Below are 19,451 nucleotides of genomic sequence, written 5' to 3'. Positions count from 1 at the left end.
CACCACAAGTGGCATTAGAGAAGACTTCCCTCATTTTATAGATAGGGTTACATCCCTGTTATCTCCCTCACTATCTACATGTCTCTCTTGTAACACTCATCACACTTTCAAGGGTTTACTGTACATCTCTCTTCCCTGAAAGATGTCAGTTTCAAGAGGGCAGCACTCCATTGTTTGTACTCGGATTCCTCGGGCCTAACACAGAGCTTGGCACACTATTGGCTCTTGATACTTGTTTTAAGGAATGACTGTAGTCGATTTCATCAGAGTGACTAGCATATTATCTTAATTTGAAATACACTCAACAAATCTACACTGAATCTCACCACAGAGAGCACTGATATCCTGGAAGAGGGAAGGGTATGGAAGGGTATCCCAAAGGGCCAGGGGGCTACTAGCTATTGAGGTGAATGTGTATGAACACACATACAACAGTGTGCATAATTAGAGGCGGTAGCGGTCACAGACCAACAAACGGAAGTGCACATGTGGTCTTGCATCAGAGCCATGCCACTGAACAGGAACTAGGTCTAAATGGGGCTTTCAGTTACAGCCTCATTTCTTACCTTTGATAGTCTTGAATATTTACTCCATAAAGTTGAAATATCACTATAATTTTCAGTAGGCTTCTTATCAAACAGAAATTCAACATAATTTAGGGGAGAAATCCTCTCTAAACTCTTGAAAATAATTTTTAATTTAGTAATGCCCATCTAAACTTGCTTAGACACATGAAATAATCAGCAGTGTTTGAGAACTACCGCCACCGCTTCCATAAGACTGTTTTCCATATCATGTCAAAAGGTCTAGCTGTATTCTGCTTAGGAGAAAAATATACATATTTTTATTTAATATATATTATAAACATCTTACCCGTTACCCATCCAGAGACCACACATTCTGAATTCAGTGGAATCTTTCTTTTCAAAGCAATATTCTGAGAAGGAAAGAATCATATTCAGATTTAAAAAAAAACACTGAAAGAAAAGAGAATAGCAAATATGCCAGATTATACTTGAAACAGATGGTTCAGAATCCTCCAAAATGATCAAAGTGGGTGTCCAGAGAGGAACTGGAGCCTAAGCCCTCAGAAAGGAGCAAGAGGAAAGAAGGGAAAAGAAGAAGGAGGAGGAAGCAGTGAGACCAGCACCACTCTGCCTCTCAGGACATAAAACTGAACCAGAGACCACCCACTGGGGGAAGCTGGACACAAGGTCAGCCCATGAGACACTCACAAGCCAAGACAGATATGGAGAAAGTGTAGCCACATGAGACTCAGGACACATGAAACTGAGATAGGGTCGACCTCAGTGCAGAGAGGGGGCAACATAAAAGAAGTGATATCATTGGAGAAAATATTTTGAGAACAGGGCTGGGAAGTTGCTGGTTCCCTTTGGCCAAATCCAGACATTCTGAAGACTTCTGCAAAACATGACAATGAAGGGGCAGAGATGGAAGGTGACACCCTCTTCTGAATGTGGCTTCAGGCTTTTCCTTCTCCATGGAAACCCAGGGAATGAGGCTAAAAAATGAGGCTAAGAATTTCTTACAGAAATGCATTTGCCTGCATGAGAACCCTGGAGGGATCAAGTCACCCTTTGCTCTTAAGAGACTCTTTAATGCAGATCTGTAGCTAGTATGAGTGGGGATAAATAAAAGCTAACCATGCACAGAGCAAGAACTGAAAGGTGAGGTGTTTACCTTTACTGTTAGAGTCACAGTCCTTCATGCCTTTCCTGACACATTTCCGGTTCAGATTTCCCATGAAGAGCTGCTGACCTACCAGGGCGAAGATGCTGAGGCAAAAGAGAGTCAGGATCATCACATCGACAAGTTTCTTCACAGAGCGCAGCAAGGCCCCAACAATGACCTTCAGACCTGAGGAGGAGGACAGGTGTGGAGGACACACACTCACACCAGATGCAGACAAGGAGCAGAGATGAAACAGTGTGGCCTCGAAAGTTGTCTCACTGGGGCAGGAACTGGAGACTGGCCTGACCTGGGACTCTGATGCCATAAGTCCTAGTTCTAACCCTGTGCCTGAGAAGCTGTGTGTCATCAGAGTGGGCCACCAGTCTAGGACTCAGTCTCTTTGTCCTGCCCCAAGTCTGCCAAAAGGCTGCTCTGAAGAGCAGGTGAGAAGACTATGAGCCACACATGCCACACAGACACAAGACAGAACTTGGTTACAGTTGTGCCGGCCCCCCCACAGCTGGGGGGTCACAGGCAGAGTTAAGGCCAAAGTGAGGCCTCCCTAGAGAAGGCACTAGAGCTGTACATTTCATGGCTACTACCTACTACAAGGTACAACAGGCACCATGAGCTATAGCTAAATTGGGGGGGTGGGGGTAGGGAGTTGGAAGGAGGAACTTTGTCTGAACCCAAATAATAAGAATGTCCGAGGAAAAAAAACTCAGATTATTACTTACAATAAGGATTTTTTTTTCATTCGTTCAAGAGATACTTACTAAGCACCTATTGTGACCATGGTACACTGTTAGGCTGCCAAAGTTACAAGATAAAAAGGACACAGTCTTGTAGTATGCTGGTAAATGTTTAAAATCAGCTGTCTGCGGGGAGGAGGGGGGTGCAAGGAAAGTCCTCATTTGTAGCATTTACAGATGTCCTTGTTTGCTGAATCCACAGTGTAGATCCTTCTCCCTCCATACACCCTTCTCCCCCAGCTGGTTTCAAGCTACCAACATGACATCCCTAGATGTGGCATTAGAAAAAGACGTGCACAGTGCCGGGGAGCCAGGACAAGTCAGCCCCACCAAGTCACCGGCTCTGCTCTCAATGCGGCTGGAGAGATCCACCACCAGATGAGGTCTGTAATGTGGGGCATGACACTAAGTGACAAAGTTTCAGTTGATCAGCGTAAACCATGAATGGTAGACTTGAGAACACAGAGCAGCATCCATCCCCAAGCCCACAGTTGATGACCTTCCTGCCAAGGGTGATGCCCCATGAGAATGACATTTGGGCCAAGCTGGGACATTCCCTGGTTTCACCACTGCATTCGTGTCCATATCAAGATCACGCTTTCCCTGCACGGTCAGGGGCACCAAACACAAAAACACTCTTAACCTCATCTAAGCCTGATTTTTACCTATCACGAGAGGCTTAAGTCTTCTACAAAGCGAGATGATTTATATGAAAGATGGTTGCGATTCCTGAATAATTTTTACATAGTCCCATAAAAGATTGTTCCTCATACCCTTACTTCCAAAAAGCATCAAGTGATCTCATGTGTTTCATGAGTCAAAATGGAGACTATGTTCGCTCATTTAGAGATAAAGAAGGGAACATGGAAGCTGTAAAGTTACTGCCTGGATGTATATTTTACCCGCATGAAATACGAGGGACTCAGCTCAGGCAGAAAGCCTCTAAGTCCACCTGGGAAACCAAGGTCCACCTTGCCAAAAAGGAAGAGAAAGAAGAAGAGGGACAAATTCTATATAAAGGGTCCTCTGACTGCCAGTTTCTTTATCATTATGCAGTTGTTCTTCTGGAGTTTCCAAAAATAACCTACTCCCTCTGATTGAAAGGATCCAAATTGCCTGGGGTTTTGATGGAAGAGACTAGAAGGGAAGACAAAAAGAAGGGGGGAGAATGTAGTCCAGGGAGGGAACATTTTTTAATTAAAAAATTTTTGTAAGGGAAAGAGAGGAAAGGGGAAGGAGAAGAGTGTGCCATAATAACCTCATTTTTGATAAACTGGAATTCATATTCACAACCCATCCTTGGCTTCATCCTGATCCACACAGCCCCTTCCTTGCCTGGCTTCTGGAAGACCACCTTTGCTCTCCTTCCAACTTTACAAGTGGCTCCTAGTCGTCTCCGTTGCTGTTTCCCTTTCTCCCCTGCCCTTTAAGGTTGCAATACCCAGGGACTCAGCCCTTGGTCCTCTTCTACTTCCATCAGTGCTCATTTTTTGGGTGATTTTATCAGATTTCGTGGCTCTAAATAGCATCTATAGTCATGTAATCTCCAAAAATTATATCTGCAGCCCTGGGACTCCAGACTCGTATATCTAATTGCCTCTTGGATACTCTGACTTGTATGTCTCAGAGCCATCTCAAATGGAACTTGTCCGAAGCTAACTCCTAATCTGACTTCCAAGGCCTGCTTCTCTCACTGACTACTTTTCCATCTTTCTAGTCACTCAGACAAAAACCTTGACTCATCCTTGACTCTTCTTTTGCTCACATAATGTATACAATCATTTCCTGTCAGGAAATCCTATTGTTTCCTCCTTCAAATTTATACAAAATCTGACCACTGTCCACCAACTCCTCTTCCACCGCCGGATCTGAGAGCACCACCACCTCTTGCTTGGACTATGGCAGTAGTCGTGGGTGTCAGTCTGGTTCCCCTGAGAAGCAGATTCTCTGGGACCGATGTACAAGACATTTCTTGGGGAAATGCCTGTGAAGAATAAAGGGGAGGGAGTAGAGGAGGCCAGAAGAGCCTCAGATCGTGACACAGGGCTGACACCTGGGAAAGGAGAGGAGGAAGGAAGCAGGGTAGACAGGAAGAGCCTCAGACTGTAGTGCTACTGTGAGAAAGCCTCAACCAGGTTGCTGGGGAGCTCCCGAGCCAAAGTACCCCCACAGAGGAGTCCCATACCCTTCAGGGTGGGGCCAGTACTTGTCCTCCCCACATGCAGGGAAAGCATGATCTTGGTATGACCATGATTGCAGTGATGAATCCAGAGTGGAGGCAGCTGCGACCATTAGTCAGTTGTGCTCCCTGAGGCAGGAGACGTGAGCAGCACGTTTCCATAGTGACCACCATGCCTCCTATCAGGTCTTCCTGCTCCTACCTTTGCTCCCCCACATTCTGTTCCCCACACAACAGCCAGAGTAATCCTTTTAAAACCTGAGTCAGACCATGTGATTCTTCTGCTAAAGCCCTCATTTGGCTCCCATTTCTCTCAGAGCAAAGCCCGAGTCCTCCTGGTGCTTCTATGCCTCCCCTTCACCTCTGTGGTCCTGCCTCCACCACCGGGCTCCTTGCTCTGTCTGCTCCAGCCCCATCCACAGCTTTTTTAATTCTTCTGTCTTTGAACTGGCTGCCTCCTATGCTCAGAACACTCTTTCTCACATATCTGCTTCTGAAACTCCCTTACCACCTTCAAATCTGCTCACATCTCACCTTCTCAATAACACCTATCCTGACCACTCCACTGAAAACTGCAACCTGCCTCCCTGAACCACTGTAACTTTCAAGAGTCCCTATGTTGTTTACTTTTCCATTTTATTTCTCCATGGCACATATCACTTTCTAGCATGCTATACAATTTACTTAGTTACAGCTTAAGTCTGTCTCCCAGCTCCCCACCTAGAATGTAAACTCCGTGAGGGCAAGGATCTTTGTTTGCTCCCTGCTATATCCCAAGCAGCCAGCACAGCGCCTGGACATTCTAGGTGCTCAATACATAGCTGTTGAAAGAGCAAATAAATGAATAAAGCAGGGTTTGTTTGTTAGTTTGTTGTTTGTATGACATATTGAAAAACTTTAACTATAATAAAATAAACATTCTCTTCTGCTAAGAACCAGTGTTGAAAGTTCGGGTGTCTTACCTGAAACTACTGAAATTGCTTTCAAAGCTCTGAATACTCGGAAGGTACGCAGGGATGACACACTGACCTTGATATTCGGCAAATATGATATAAACCTACAAGACAAAGCACAGGGCTTGCTTAGTTCTGTGAACATCTCCATGAAGGCGTCAAGGAAGCACAGCCTGGGGCCTGTGTCCCCCAGAGGGAAATTCGCAACCTCACCTCCCAGCCCCACCTTTATCTTAGGACTTGGCAATACCACTCTCTGTTGCTATGGACTCTAGATTGCACAGGAATCTCTTCTCAGCTCATCTTTATACTTGGACATAGATGAAGATTCCTTGAAATAGTCACCACAATTGTGGCTACATCCATGGATAACAGAAATCAACTTAAATGTTTATGACTTGCTACCTAGTTCTAGGCCCAGTGTACTTTCCTAAGGTCTCACCATGCGGCAAAGCCCAGGAGGAACCTAGGCCATCTGGTTCCAGGGCTCACCATCTTCACCACTGCACTGCACCACCTTTCAACAACCGTTGAACTTCAAATGGTAAACTCTGAAATTAACAGCACTTACATCAAAGAGCTTTCGTGAATATTAAATAGGTAAATATATGCAAAGTGCTTAAAATAATGGCTGCCACAAATTAAACAATGTTAGGTTTACTATTATTGTGCTGTCAATGGGCCACTGCTCCTCTTGCTCTTTATTTTGCTGACTCATAAATTTGGCATCTCATCATTCAGATGCCAAATTGAGTTCCTTCAGGAAGAACTTCAACTCTCACCTCATGCCATATGCAATAATTGAAACAAAATGGATCTGGACTTAATTAAACATAAGAGCCAAAATGATAGCATCTCTAGAAGAAAACATGAGAGAAACTCTTTGTGACCTTGTAGCAGACAAAGACATCTTAGACTCCCTGGTTCCTCCTACACACTGACTGTCAGGTACATGCACAGCTCCTATCCTAGCACTCACTGTAGCAGGTTACAATGGTCACTTATTGCCTCACTTCTTCTCTGGACTATGAGCTTCAAGGGGGTGGAACCATGCATGATTTTTTGTCATTATCATAACCCCTGTATCTTGCAGAGAATCTGGCCCATGACAGGACAGTGTTTGATGAGTGAATGGCTGAAGAAATAAGACCATGAATGTTGGCCTAGAAATGGATTTGTCTGTGTGAAGGCCTCTGGCCAGTTGGCTACATGGTACAGTTTAGTAACAACCAATGCTGCACTCAAGAGTTCTAGGCTTTACCTGGCTGCACTCAGCCACTCATGTGGATCCACATAGAGCCCCATCAAAAGCCAAAGGGCTTCTTTCCTACCCCAAGTCTCTTCAGTAAAAGTCTTTTAACATTCTTACGCTGTTGCAATGACAATGGAGTCCAGCCAGTTCCATGGATCTCGAAGGAAAGAAAACTCATCCAGAATAAAACCTCTTGCCAATATTTTAATTAATGCTTCAAATATATAAATCCCCATGAAGACATACCTACAAAGCAAATCATTCAGAACAAGAAGAAATATGATAAGAGATGTGAAAAACAGAGAGCCCATCTATCTGATCTGATCTTCATGAAGTTTTACTGTGTGACATTTAACATTCTGGTCTTAACATACCAGAATTCAGAAAGGTAAGGTCCTCAAGTAAGTTCTGGTATTTGGGATTTCTGAGAAACAGTCCCATGGATAAAGTTGTAAAGCTGATTTTCAATGCTTTGCTTCATAGCTATATTCTTGAGAGTAGTTTTAGCCAACAGGGGTCCCTAGGACTGGGGGCTGCAGTTTGTCACCGTTATTCTAGAGTTGTCTCTCTGATGTACACAATGGGACAATGGCAAAGGAACAAAAAGAGTAAATGACAAGGCTAAAAACCAGATCTTTCTACATCTCATGCTCATGGAGTGGAAGATAATATTGTTAAAATGTTTATGTTACTCAAGGTGACCTAAAGATTCAATGCAATCCCTATCAAAATCCCAGTGGAATTTTTTTGTAGAAATTGAAAAATCTGTCCTAAAATTCATATGGAATTTCAAAGGACCCTGAATAGCCAAGACAATGTTGAAAAAAATTAAATCAAAATTCTTATATCAAAATTTATCACAAAGCTACAGTAATCAAAACAGTGTGGTACTGGCATAAAGGCAGACATACAGACCACTGGAATAGAACAGAGAGCCCAGAAATAAGCCTTCACATGTACAGTCAAATGACTTTCAACAAGAATAACAAGACTATTCAGTGGGAAAAGGACAGTCTTTTCAACAAATGGTGTTGGGAAAGCTCAATAGTCACATGCAAAAGAATGAAGTTGGACCCTTCCCTTATACCACGTACAAAAATTAACTCAAAATGGATTAGAACTAAATGTAAGACCTGAAGCTGTAAGACTCATAGAAGAAAATATCTGCAAATCATATGTCTGATGAGAGGTTAATATTCAGGATATATAAAGAACCCCTACAACTCAACAACAAAAAATTAAATAATTCAACTTAAAAATGGCCAAATGACTTGAATAGACATTTCTCCAAAGATGATATACAAATGGCCAACAAGCATATGAAAAGATGCTCATTATCACTAATTATCAGAGAAATGCAAATCAAAGCTACAATGAGCTATCACTATACTTTTAAAAAACTGGAAAATAACAAGTATTGGTGAGAATGTGGAGAGATTGAAATCCTATGTACTACTGGTGGAATCGTAAAATGGTGCAACTGCCATGAAAAGAAATTGGGAATTCTTGAAAAGATTAAAGATAGAATTACCATATGATCCAGCAATCCCACTTCTGGCTATATATACAAAGAACAGAAAGCACAGTCTTGAAGAGATATTTGCACACCCATTTTCATAGCAGCACTATTCACAATAGCCAAGAGAGAGAAGCAACCCAAATGTCCATGGATATATGAATAGATGAATAAAATGTGGTATATACATGCAATGGAATATTATTCAACCTTGAAAAGGAAGAAAATTCTGTCACATGCTACAGTGTGGATAAACCTTGAGGCCATATGCTAAGGAAAATAAATTAGTTATGCAAAAACAAATATTTTATGATTCCACTTACATGAAGCACTTAGAGTAACTGAATACATAGAAAGTAGAATGGTGGTTGCCGGGGGACTGGAGGTGGGGGAAGAATGGGCAGTTATTGTTTAATGGGTACAGAGTTTCAGTTTTGCAAGATGAAAGAGTTGTGGAGGTGGAAACTGGTAATGGTGCACAACTATGTAAATATACTTAATACCGCTGATGTGTGCACATAAAAATTATTAAGATGGTAAATTTTATGTAATGTGTGTTTTATCACAATTTTAAAAAATGATTCCCATTTTCTTCCTTTAGTCCTTCATTGTCTGTCCTCTAATTTATTTCCCTTCTTCTCCTTCCTCCTTCTCCAAAAAAGCAAAAAACAATACTCTATCTCTCTTGTTATGATCCCAATAAAAAATGCTGGGTCATCACACACACACAGGTTCCACATTTAGGACAAAAACAATTCAAACAATCTGTTAGTCCAGAGTAAAGGAAGTAGACCTTTTCTGGTAGAGTATCCAGCCATTGTTAGCTCTCAAAACTAAAGAATTAAGGTCTTGGGAACTTGAAAAATCCCACAGCAGCCACGTTCAAGAGCAGAAATGGTCATGAGGCTGCTGCAGGTAAGAGCTACTTCTGCTTCAGCCTTTTTCTAAGCTGCTCACTTTTTAGGTGACAAATAAACACAGCAGATTAACTAATGTCTGCCCTGAAATGCCGTCTTTTAAATTCAGATATAACTGATAAAATTATAGGTATCTTGAAAAAAGTCTGTAATTGCAGATGTGTGGGATTCTGCAAGTCTTCATCTAGATCTCAAACAAATGAGTCAGCCAACTCTGACTGCAATTTCTGGCTGGCCATCTTAACCTTCCATCTCCCACTCCTACCATTCTCTCTATTCCAGCAGAAGCCTGACCACTGGTGGGACATGCAGACCAAGATGACATCTGATGTGGAGTACAACCATGCCCACCAGCGGGAAGCAGGGCTTGGAAGCTCCGTGATAGGGAGATCTCAACCCGCCAGGCAAATCAGGCCCTCTGGAGTGTGTAACTGTCAGTTCAACCACAGTTAGGGTATCTAGTCAGGGCCATGGGTATCCAGCTAGTAAACCCTTTTCTAAGATTCCATTCTAAGAAAATAATGATTTTTTAAAAGCTTTATGCCAAATGATGCTTGTTGCAATGCTATTTATAGTAGTAAAATATAAGAGTGGTAACTGCCTGCCTTTTGACTTATCTCCTTCTGAGGCCACAGGATCCCATAAGTAAATTATGGTTCAGTCATCAGATAAAATATTGTTTAGGCATCAACACTGACTCCTATAAAGCCTATATAAGCACAAAGAAAACCACTTAAAACTAGACATAAAATTTGAATGTGTGCTGTTTATTTCTTAAAAGGCCTTTCTAAAGACAGTTGTAAATATATACACACAAAAATGAAACTGACTCTGCCAGCATTTGTGTTGGGGAATTGGGATCACGGGTCACGTTTTCTTCTCTACAGCTAAACTCTGATGTAATCACAATTCTTTCGGGTCTGTTCATTTAAAAACGTAGGACAGGTGAGTGCAGGACAAACACTTACTCAGCGCTTTCAATATTTACATTGCTGCTGTCCCCGCGAGCTGAGGCCATAAACACGCAGTTGATGATGACGGTGCAGATGATGAACATGCTGAATAATGTGACCGGGGTCTGTTAAGGCAGGTAAACTGCAGGATGGCACGTGTCATTAGTCATTGTAGTGGAGGCTGTGGGTGTCCCTGCAGGGCCCCTTTTCTGCAGAAGCATCTGTCTTCTGTGAGTGTTGGCTAAGAACAACTCACAGCTGTTTCCGCCCTTGAAGAACTGTCCTTGGCTACATGACAGTCTCCTAACCCCGGAGGGCTACACACTCTGGCCTCTGGCTTTCAAGCCGGGCGGCTCCAGGGCTCCCCATGGGCTTAGGTTGATGCCTGATGCATGCTCAGCTGAGACCCTGCCCTTGCTTGGCTCCTCCTTTTGCTCCATGCTGCTTCCCTTTTTCCTTCTCCAGAGAGCACCACCCCCCAAACCCACTACTAAATCACTTAAATAAATCTCATCTCAGGCTCTGCTTCTAGGGAACCCAACTTAAAATAGTTGTTCCTTCCTGTTCTCCTGAGTACTCCATTATGTCTACCAACCCATGTCTTTTTCACTTCCCCCAGTCTAAAACTGCCTACTGTCTCCCACCTTCTGCACACAAAAGAAATGCCTAAGACTTCCTACCTGTCTCTATCCTCTAAGATTGCGGTTGCAAACTTAAAGTCTCAGGAATCTGATAAATCACAGAAATGGGAGAAATGGACTGATGCTGGGTCACAGGGAGGGTGGAGATGTGGTGAAATGGAGCTTGCACATCCTCTAAAAGAGGCGGCCATTTCTCACCGCACCCATTCTTGCCAGGCAGGAATACAGGCCTAGCCTTGCCAGAGGTTCCATATTTCAAGAGAAGCTGGAAATCTAGATTTTTAACACTAGAAACTGTTTCAAAATATTTTTAAAGACTGTAGTTCTAACACATTTATTGGCTAAACATGGTATACAGGTTGACAGTTTTCAATCTTCATTTGGGTCTCAACCTAGATCTTTCTTTCTCCAGGAAGCCATCCTTGATGTCTCCAAAGCACAGCAGTACCTCTCCTCACTCCCACTTCCAGATTGTTCATCTCACTAAAGAAACTGCCTGCCTTTTGACCTGTCTCTCTCTGAGGCCACAGGGTCCCAGCTGGGGGCCACGCCTTGTTCACAACCAGCATCAGCACAGCCCTGCCGAGCAGCAGGGGCACTCAACCGTACTTGTTGTAAGAATGAGCTGTTTCCACTCAACAAACATGTGAACACCCTGGGGCTTGTGCACGCTTCACCTGACCTGGACTTAGTAAAAGAAGCAACAAAAGGATATGAATGGACTGAGATTCTAATGGCTAAACTTCTGATTGAATTGAAAGGTCCCAAAATGAACAAGGCTCGTTTGGCACTGAAGCGGTAGATTGTTCTCTTTTTGTTCAACACCATAAATGTCTGCAAAAAAACAAACACAATAGGAATTACATGCAATGACAAAACAATATTTACCACGAGTTCATTTAGAGAAAATACGGTGGGACCACAGGTTGAAGCGTAGTGTGTCATTATGATGACTATGACTTCTGATTGGAGAGCTGTCTTCTGAAGCCAGAGGTAGTTTCTGACCACTGTTACTATGGAAGCCAACAGAACCCCCAAGTGGCTTAGGTCTCACCCAGAGTCCCAAGGTAAGTGTTGGGACTCAAGAGTCCCATGACTCTGATCTATTGAAAGGCAGCCCTCACTCCCAAAATAACTGTTGAGCTGTGGACTGTTCACCCAGTGAATACTCAAGAGGCCCCAGAAATGAAGCACATGGGCCCTGCAAATAAAAAAGTAGGGGTGAAGAGTAATAACTGTGGCAAACAAAACCCTTTGTACTGTACTCCATGGCAGATATTTATGAAGACAAGGACTAGAAGAGAAGTTAAAGAGACAGAAGTAGAATTGAACATTCACATTTGGCAGATTTTTAAAAATTATTTTGATTACTAATAAAGACTTTGTAATGAATCTTAGAATAGTGAGGGAACTAGAGAGTCCATATTGTTATGCCTGGGCAGTTCTACGTGAAACAGTCTGCCTATCAATTCTAACCTTGAGGATCTTCAATAAAAAAAGTCATCAAGGTTCCCAGACTTGCTCTCCCATTCCCCACTGGACATAGGCAAATTTGCCTGTAGTTTTCAACCAGAAGGGGAGGCCCCACAAAAGGCATCTAGAAATGTGTGTGGGTGTTTTTGGTTGTCTGTCACAAACACTGGAGGATCTACTGGCCTTTGGTGGGTACATCCAGGGATGCCAAACCCAGGACAGACCTGCCAAATGGTGCACTGACCACCCAAAGTGTCTAATTGGGCCCCAATGAAGAACACCAAACTTGTGCCATTTCCTCCTTGCATGTCTTCCTGGGCTCTGGGCATGAGCTGCCCCTGGACAACAACCTAGCCCTCACAGACTTCTAACATCAACCCTCAGATCTCCCCCTTTCCATTGAACTGTCATCTGGCTGTCTCCTTATGCATCCCTAAGGCTGCTAGTTACAAAAATCTTCACAGAACTAGGGTCGTTCCTATCTCCTGTGTCTGTGGTCCTTTCAGATTTGCAAAAAGTAATGTTTGACACAGAATCCAGCATGTTCTCAGACAGGAGAGACAGGTCCTGTCACCCAGGCACAGAAGCAGTGGGGCAGCTGCAGCCTTGGCTGAGGTACCAGAACTTCAGTCACTGCCAGGCCTCAAACCTTCCTTCACTGAGTTGCTGGACTTTGCTTGTCTGCTGGCCACCTGGCTGCAGGGAAAATGTGAACTAGGATATTTTCCTTTGCCTCCATAACAAAATGAAGTGGGCCACAGGGTTCTTTAAAAGCTATGAGCCCAGGGGCCCAAGACTCACTTTGGGAATCCTATGCCCTTCCTTTGGCTAGAAAGACGATTTTAGGGCAGACAGCAAACTTCTCCTTGACAGAGGTCACCCCAGATTAATAGGGAGCATGATATGGCTCTGCTTCTGTGCCCTTTGATTTTGATATTTTATTAATGCCTCCTCTGACTGCTTTCAATATTTCAACTAATGGTGTATTTAACTACACTTGCCAGGGTTTTAATGATCTAAATGATAGGTATCAGCTCCTCCTGTCTGCTTGCTGACACTTCTCCACCCCTTTCCTTGTAGCGCTTCAAAAATGGAAATTTGGAAAGAAAGGAAGTGAACTGCGACTGCAGAAAGAATCCTTGGGTTTGAGTCCAGCTCCACCACTGATTGGCTGTTTGACTGGGTGTAAGCCACTCCCAACTAGGCTTTGGTTTCCTCATCTGTAAGGTGCTAACGACACTACACACAGCTCACATAACTGCTAGAGCACTGGCCATGCGAGGTCATGGGTATGCAGAGCTCTGAACAAGTATCATGTCTCCTAATTTAAAGGGAGAACCCAGGCTGAGAAGAGGTGGTCCTAGAACATCCACCCTGGTTGGAAAAGAGACTGTCCTCCCAGGACTATCCACAATGCACTAGGCTGCCTGCCTTGTGGGTCTCCTGCCCAACCATGAGGCAGAAGGAAGCCTCTAAGAGTTAACTCACCTCTAAAAGCTCTGCCTCCAAGAAGCCCCTGGAATCTGGGGCATTAGGAAAAGGAGAAGCATTGGAGTGTTTTTGCTCCTTCATCTCTTTTCCCCTTTCTTGTCCTTCCCAGTCATCCCCCACTTCCCTCTATACACACAGTCCCTATTTGGCTTGGTCTAATTCAATGACATACAAACCAGGCAATCTTTCTTTGGAGAGGTCAGTTTCCCACTGGTGCCAGCGAAGGATGTTCTGGGTATCCCATATCTTCCAAAACTTGCCCCAGACTCCCCAGCCTCCTTCCTCTCTGTCCTCAGTCTGGCTAAGTAGGTTTTCCATTCCCTGCTGGATCACATAGTAAGATGATGATGGTTCGGTCTTCTGAGTCTTTCTTGAAAGGGGATGGTCTGTAAAGGGCTGTTCTCACTATCTCAGCCTTTCAAACAGCTATCAGGAGAGCCTGAGCTCACATTTCTTCACCCAGGAGCCCCTCTGAAGAACTTTTATGAGAATTTCCCTACATCCAAGTAGATAAAACAGCAAGCCTGTCACACATTGGCATGTGGTTTACATATAATCTGCACATGCCCACTTGATTACAATATTTTTAAACTTCATTCATTGAGCTCCTCTTGTGTGTCAAGTGTTGGTCTAGGACTTTAAACTTCATAAATCTCATTTAATAGCCTAAAAAGCCTATTGTCTACGAGTTTTTCAAGGTAAATGCTTGTTCCTGAAACAGACATTCATGGACAGTGATATTAGTCTTTCATATCAGTATAATGCTTTATACTTTATAAAGTACCTCCACAATATGTCTATACTGTAATGTAGGGAAAGCAGGCATTATTCCCATGTTACTGATTAGAAAAGTGAGAATTAGTGAAGTGGTTCACCCAAAGTTATAAATCCAATCACTTGAAATGGACTACACCCAACTTTTCTGACTGCTAGTCCAATCCTCCTTCCTGACACCATTTTATGTTTTATCTGTTCTCCTTTTAATCTCTCTGCTGCTCCTAGTCCTCATCTTCTTCTCCAAGACACACATTATTACAGAGAGAAAATTAGTACTGAAAGCTGTTCTAAGAATTATGAAAGCAATGACAGGGGATGATAGCAAAGGAGAAGCTGGGTCTGACCTCTCTATACCCCAAGATCAGTATTTGGAGATTCTTGTAACACCAGTTATAATCGGTGGTTAGAACATGGTTAGAACACCCCAAACTCCCCACAGAGGTACCTTATGATTTCTGTAGAATGGGTCCAGGTCTTCCAGGGGTTTTGCTATCAGCTCAGGGGGAATATCTCCATAGAGCTTGGGCAACTTTCTGGAGACCTTTAGGTCAAGCTGAGGTCGAAGCTGGGGTTCTGCTGATTTCTGGTCTTTGGACTTCTTTTCCTCGTTTTGGATGGCGATCTGCTTCTCAATTGCAGCCAGAGAGTCAGGAGTGAAGGGGCGGAAATTCCGTGCATCTGGGAAGATCACTGGGTAGCACCTCTCGTCCATCTTCTCCCTTGGGGCAGAGACAACCAGCAGACCCTCAGAGAGCTCTGGGTGGTAGAAATCACACTGTCTGCCCTGGGATTCCACTCTCCAAGGACAATATCATGGAGTCTAAAAGAGTTGAGACTGAGGTGAGGGAGCTTGGGAGCTCATTAGCTATGGGGAAAGTCAGAAGAGGTGGCCACCACTGTGGATATAGCACGAACTTTGGGCATTGGCAAGACCAAAGCAGGGCATCATTCCTGGAAGACCTGGGTATAGGTGGGAAGTTGAGTTCAAGGTCAATATGCAGAAGAAGTTCAGTCTCTAAAACTGAGACCCAAGCATTGAGCAAGACAATAAGGCTGAACAAGCTGAAATATAAAATGGGACCTGCAGATGGCAGACAAATGGCCACAATGTGACCAGAAGGGGAAGAAATAGGGAATCAAGTGAGCCATAGCTGTGGGTTGTAAAATCAAAACTATGAGTGCATGAGTCTTTCCTCAACTTTGGTCAGCAAAGTTCTTAAAATGTGATGGAACGGAAACAAAAGATCCATAAACATAAAATGAACATTTACATTAGCATCTATGATCCTATGCTAGCTCCCTTACTTATGAGACCCAGACCTGGCAGAAGTGAGACCCCAAGAAAGCAGAAAGGATTTGCCAAGGCTAATATGGTCACTCTATCATGGGATAGTAGTTCTCCCAGTCTCTACCCCTTTCCTTTCTACAAGGACTTTCTCTACAGTCTCAGGTTTAAAACTAGACTCTGAGAAAAAGCAGTAATGTTGAAGTTGAATGCATTTATTCCCCATGCCAGGAGTCCTCTTCCTTTCTAATTTACTGAATGCCAATCTAGGATTGACTCCCAAACCACTCTGGAGAATTACAATGGGGAATCCAACATGCGACTGGTTTTATTCATTCAACAACCATGTGCTCAGTGTCTGTTCTAGGCACAGCGCTACCAGGCACTAATGGGTGAAAAAACCATAGTTACTTCTCTGGGCCCTACAGCTATGCTGCCCTGATATAGTGGAGAAGACAGATAAAAGACAGGAAGTTACAATAGAGTAAGACAAACGTTACTATAGGAAGAAATAGAGGGTGCTATGTCTGTGCATAGGATAAGCATCTAACCAGTTTTGTGGAATCAGGGATGGCTTGCCAAAGCTTTAATGTCTCAGCTGAGACCTAAAGGAGATGTAAGACTTAGAGAAGAAAAAAAGGGGACATTAGAGTGTTGCAGAGGGAGCAAAGAACATGTACAAGGATCCATGGGTGAAAAAGAACGTGGTGTCCATCAACAGGTTTTGTTTGCCCAAAATGGAGATTTTGTGGAGCAGAATGTCCAGATAAGGCTCCAGTCAGCATGAGAGCATATGGGGGCTTGTAATCCCTAGCAAAGACAATGCACTACACCCTGAGGGTAGTAAGAAATTGCTAAAGGGTGGGTTATTACTATTATTATTATTATTAGAGAGGGGTAACATTATCATTTTTTAAATATCCCACTTACTGGTGCGAATGGGTAGGGCTTGGGATAGGGGAATGAAGGAGTTGAGGAGGCTACAACAGGAGAAATGAGCTTGGAAATAGTTGCAAAAAATCATAATCACGGAGGACAACCTAATGGAGTGGACAGATTTGAGACCCACTAAAAAACAGCCTTCATGAGTGGGATTCACGAGAAGGGAGGGATCTGAGGGATAGGAAGGAGCCAAGACTCCCAGCTTGGGCAAGTGGGTCAGCAGTTGTGCCACTCACTCAGATAGAAAGCACTAGGGAAGGAGGAAGCTCTGGGGGAAGGGATTCAGTTTAAAACACATGGAGTTGAAGCTGCTGATGGAATCTGCAAGTGGAGAGAACCAGGAGGCACGTAAATATGAGAAATCACAGCTTATACATGTTAGACTCTGAAAGCAGCATGTAAGAAAAAAACAGAAACAAAAACATAATCAAAACTTCTCTTGCAAATCCCTCAGGAAGGCACCATACTGAAGAGGCATCCCAACAAACTGGTCAACAAATTCAATACAGCCAACTTTTCTTCCAGTGCCAGAACCAGTCACTCTTTCTTTAGTGAAGCCTCAAAGTAGCTGGACTGTGTTTAAGGGCTATAATAAAGGCAATATATGTGTCTTTAAACGCACTAAGGGTAATGAGATAGTCGCAATGTGTGAGCCGCAAGTCAACAGAAATCAAATATGGGACAGCAGATTCAGTGCATTCTATCCTGCATTCATTCAGGGTCAAGCTCTTAATGGATGAGCCTGGATGATGGAATTGGCCATACTATGTAAATTACTCGCTTTCCATTCCCCTCTCCTCCATTCTGCTCCCACTCCACTTCACTCCTCTCTTTCTCTCTCTCTTAAACATATATAATTAAATTTGTATAAATGAAGTGAGGGTATAATGAGACTCTGTTGTATTTGGCTCTAGATCTCATAAAAGACATTTAAGACAAGGATGAAGTCTTTTTCAGTAAGCAGCATAGAAATGTTAGCTGATCCTTTAAAACGGATGAGCCTAGAAAGAACCTGAATAGTAAAAACTGGACTTTATGCTAAGTTGCAGCAAGGAATCCAGTGGAGGGCTGCTGCCACAATAATGAGACCACTAGAAAAGAAACTGGACACTCTGACCCTGCTGTTCTGACCCTGGGGTATTCTGCCTGGGTTCTTGAAGAGACTCGATAAAAATAAATAACGCAAAATAAAACTGACAACCCCCGAAACTGCACACATCAAAAATTTGTTATAGATGATGTCATAACTAAAGAACCACACCTTAAAGGTAACACTGAAAACAGCAAAAATTGACCCAGGGAAACGAGGACTTTATAAAATTATCAACTCGAATCTGACAAAATAAAATCACATGGAGTAAAATTTTCCAATTAAGTGAAAAAAATTGATAGAAGAATCAAAATTTTTTTTAATAAAAGTAGACTCGGGAAAACTGGACTGTGGAAATAGAGGCTGCACATGCAAAATTAAATTAATGAAGTAATAAGCATCAATATGGCACATATTGTAAATGATAACATTTGGAAATATTCAAATCTTCACTGTGAAATTTATACATAAATACTTAATTCTGAAAATTTCTGTACAGAAAATAATTGCATTGCTTGGAAAATTAGTTACACAATTAAATTGGCTAAGTGCAATTATTTCCTAAGCCTCACTATTACTCACATATGAAGGCAAATTTTTCAGACACTAAATGTCTCTTTACAAAAAAATTATTTGCGCATATGCTCCTAAACAATGATAAGGGAATCCAAAAAATGGAGAATGCATGGAATCCAAGACATAGTGTACCCAATCCAAGAGTGCACTAAAAATATTCCAGGGTGACAGCACCTCAACTGTCCTGAAAAGCAATTGATCCAAGTAGAATTAGAAGTCAGAAAGCCCCAAGAAAAATTCTTCAAGAATAAAGTAAATTTTCTGTAACAAAGAAACTGATTTCTTAACAGGTGAAAAAAGAAAGGTAATTGGAAATTCCATGAAAACAAAATGTTCTTCAGAAAGTCATGTTTTACATATGAAGCCAACTAAACAATCTGAGCAGTTGATGGAATATAAGAAGAGGAAAAGAAGAGAGTCCACTTGACCCTCACACTTAGAACATTCTCCCTTATGCAGCAGAAGGTCACTGACATCAGAATCCATCCCCTTGTTTATGGGTCCAAATATAGTACTTGGTTTTAGAGACTAGTAGCTACAAAGCCATTGTATCATAAAGGTTATATATTAGTTTTTGATTTTTAACAATCATCTGATAGATAAAGAATTAATTATAATTACAGAGTATACTTCAACTGTTATAAATGTTATAAAATTTTGTTTTGCAAGCCAGAGTTGGAGAGAAAAGATTAAGGGAAGTTCAGAGGCATCAATTTCCTCATCTTAAACACTTGGAGAATCAAGACATTTTATGGAAGTTCAATGGATCAAGCAATACAGGTGTAAGTCTATCTGTTAAAATTATAAGGTAATCAAGTGCAAAACCAAATTTGAAGTATAAGCAACAAAAACTGGAAGAAATCATGAGGAGGGCAGAAAGATTGCTGTCAATAAGCTAAACTCATCTCACATACAGACAATTCAGTAACTTCTACTTAAACTTGACAAATCAATAAATAGAA

The 19,451-nt window shown here is 42.5% G+C and overlaps 1 protein-coding gene across 1 annotated transcript in view; it reads right to left on the bottom strand.

The window, feature by feature from the left end:
* Positions 1–19,451, bottom strand: part of SCN11A (sodium voltage-gated channel alpha subunit 11) — a 123,660-nt gene that overhangs the window by 52,123 nt on the left and 52,086 nt on the right. The window contains exons 7-13 of the mRNA XM_064496730.1: positions 15,042–15,315; positions 11,571–11,689; positions 10,230–10,328; positions 6,946–7,074; positions 5,586–5,680; positions 1,702–1,878; positions 874–937 (exon numbers count right to left, since the gene is read on the bottom strand). Coding sequence (XP_064352800.1) covers positions 874–937; positions 1,702–1,878; positions 5,586–5,680; positions 6,946–7,074; positions 10,230–10,328; positions 11,571–11,689; positions 15,042–15,315 — 957 coding nt within the window. The remainder of the gene's footprint in view (positions 1–873; positions 938–1,701; positions 1,879–5,585; positions 5,681–6,945; positions 7,075–10,229; positions 10,329–11,570; positions 11,690–15,041; positions 15,316–19,451) is intronic.

Source organism: Camelus dromedarius, chromosome 17, assembly GCF_036321535.1.
Source record: "Camelus dromedarius isolate mCamDro1 chromosome 17, mCamDro1.pat, whole genome shotgun sequence".
Classification (NCBI taxonomy): Eukaryota; Metazoa; Chordata; class Mammalia; order Artiodactyla; family Camelidae; genus Camelus; species Camelus dromedarius.
The sequence above is the reverse complement of the archived record's forward strand: the minus strand, read 5'-3'. Positions and strand labels throughout refer to the sequence as shown.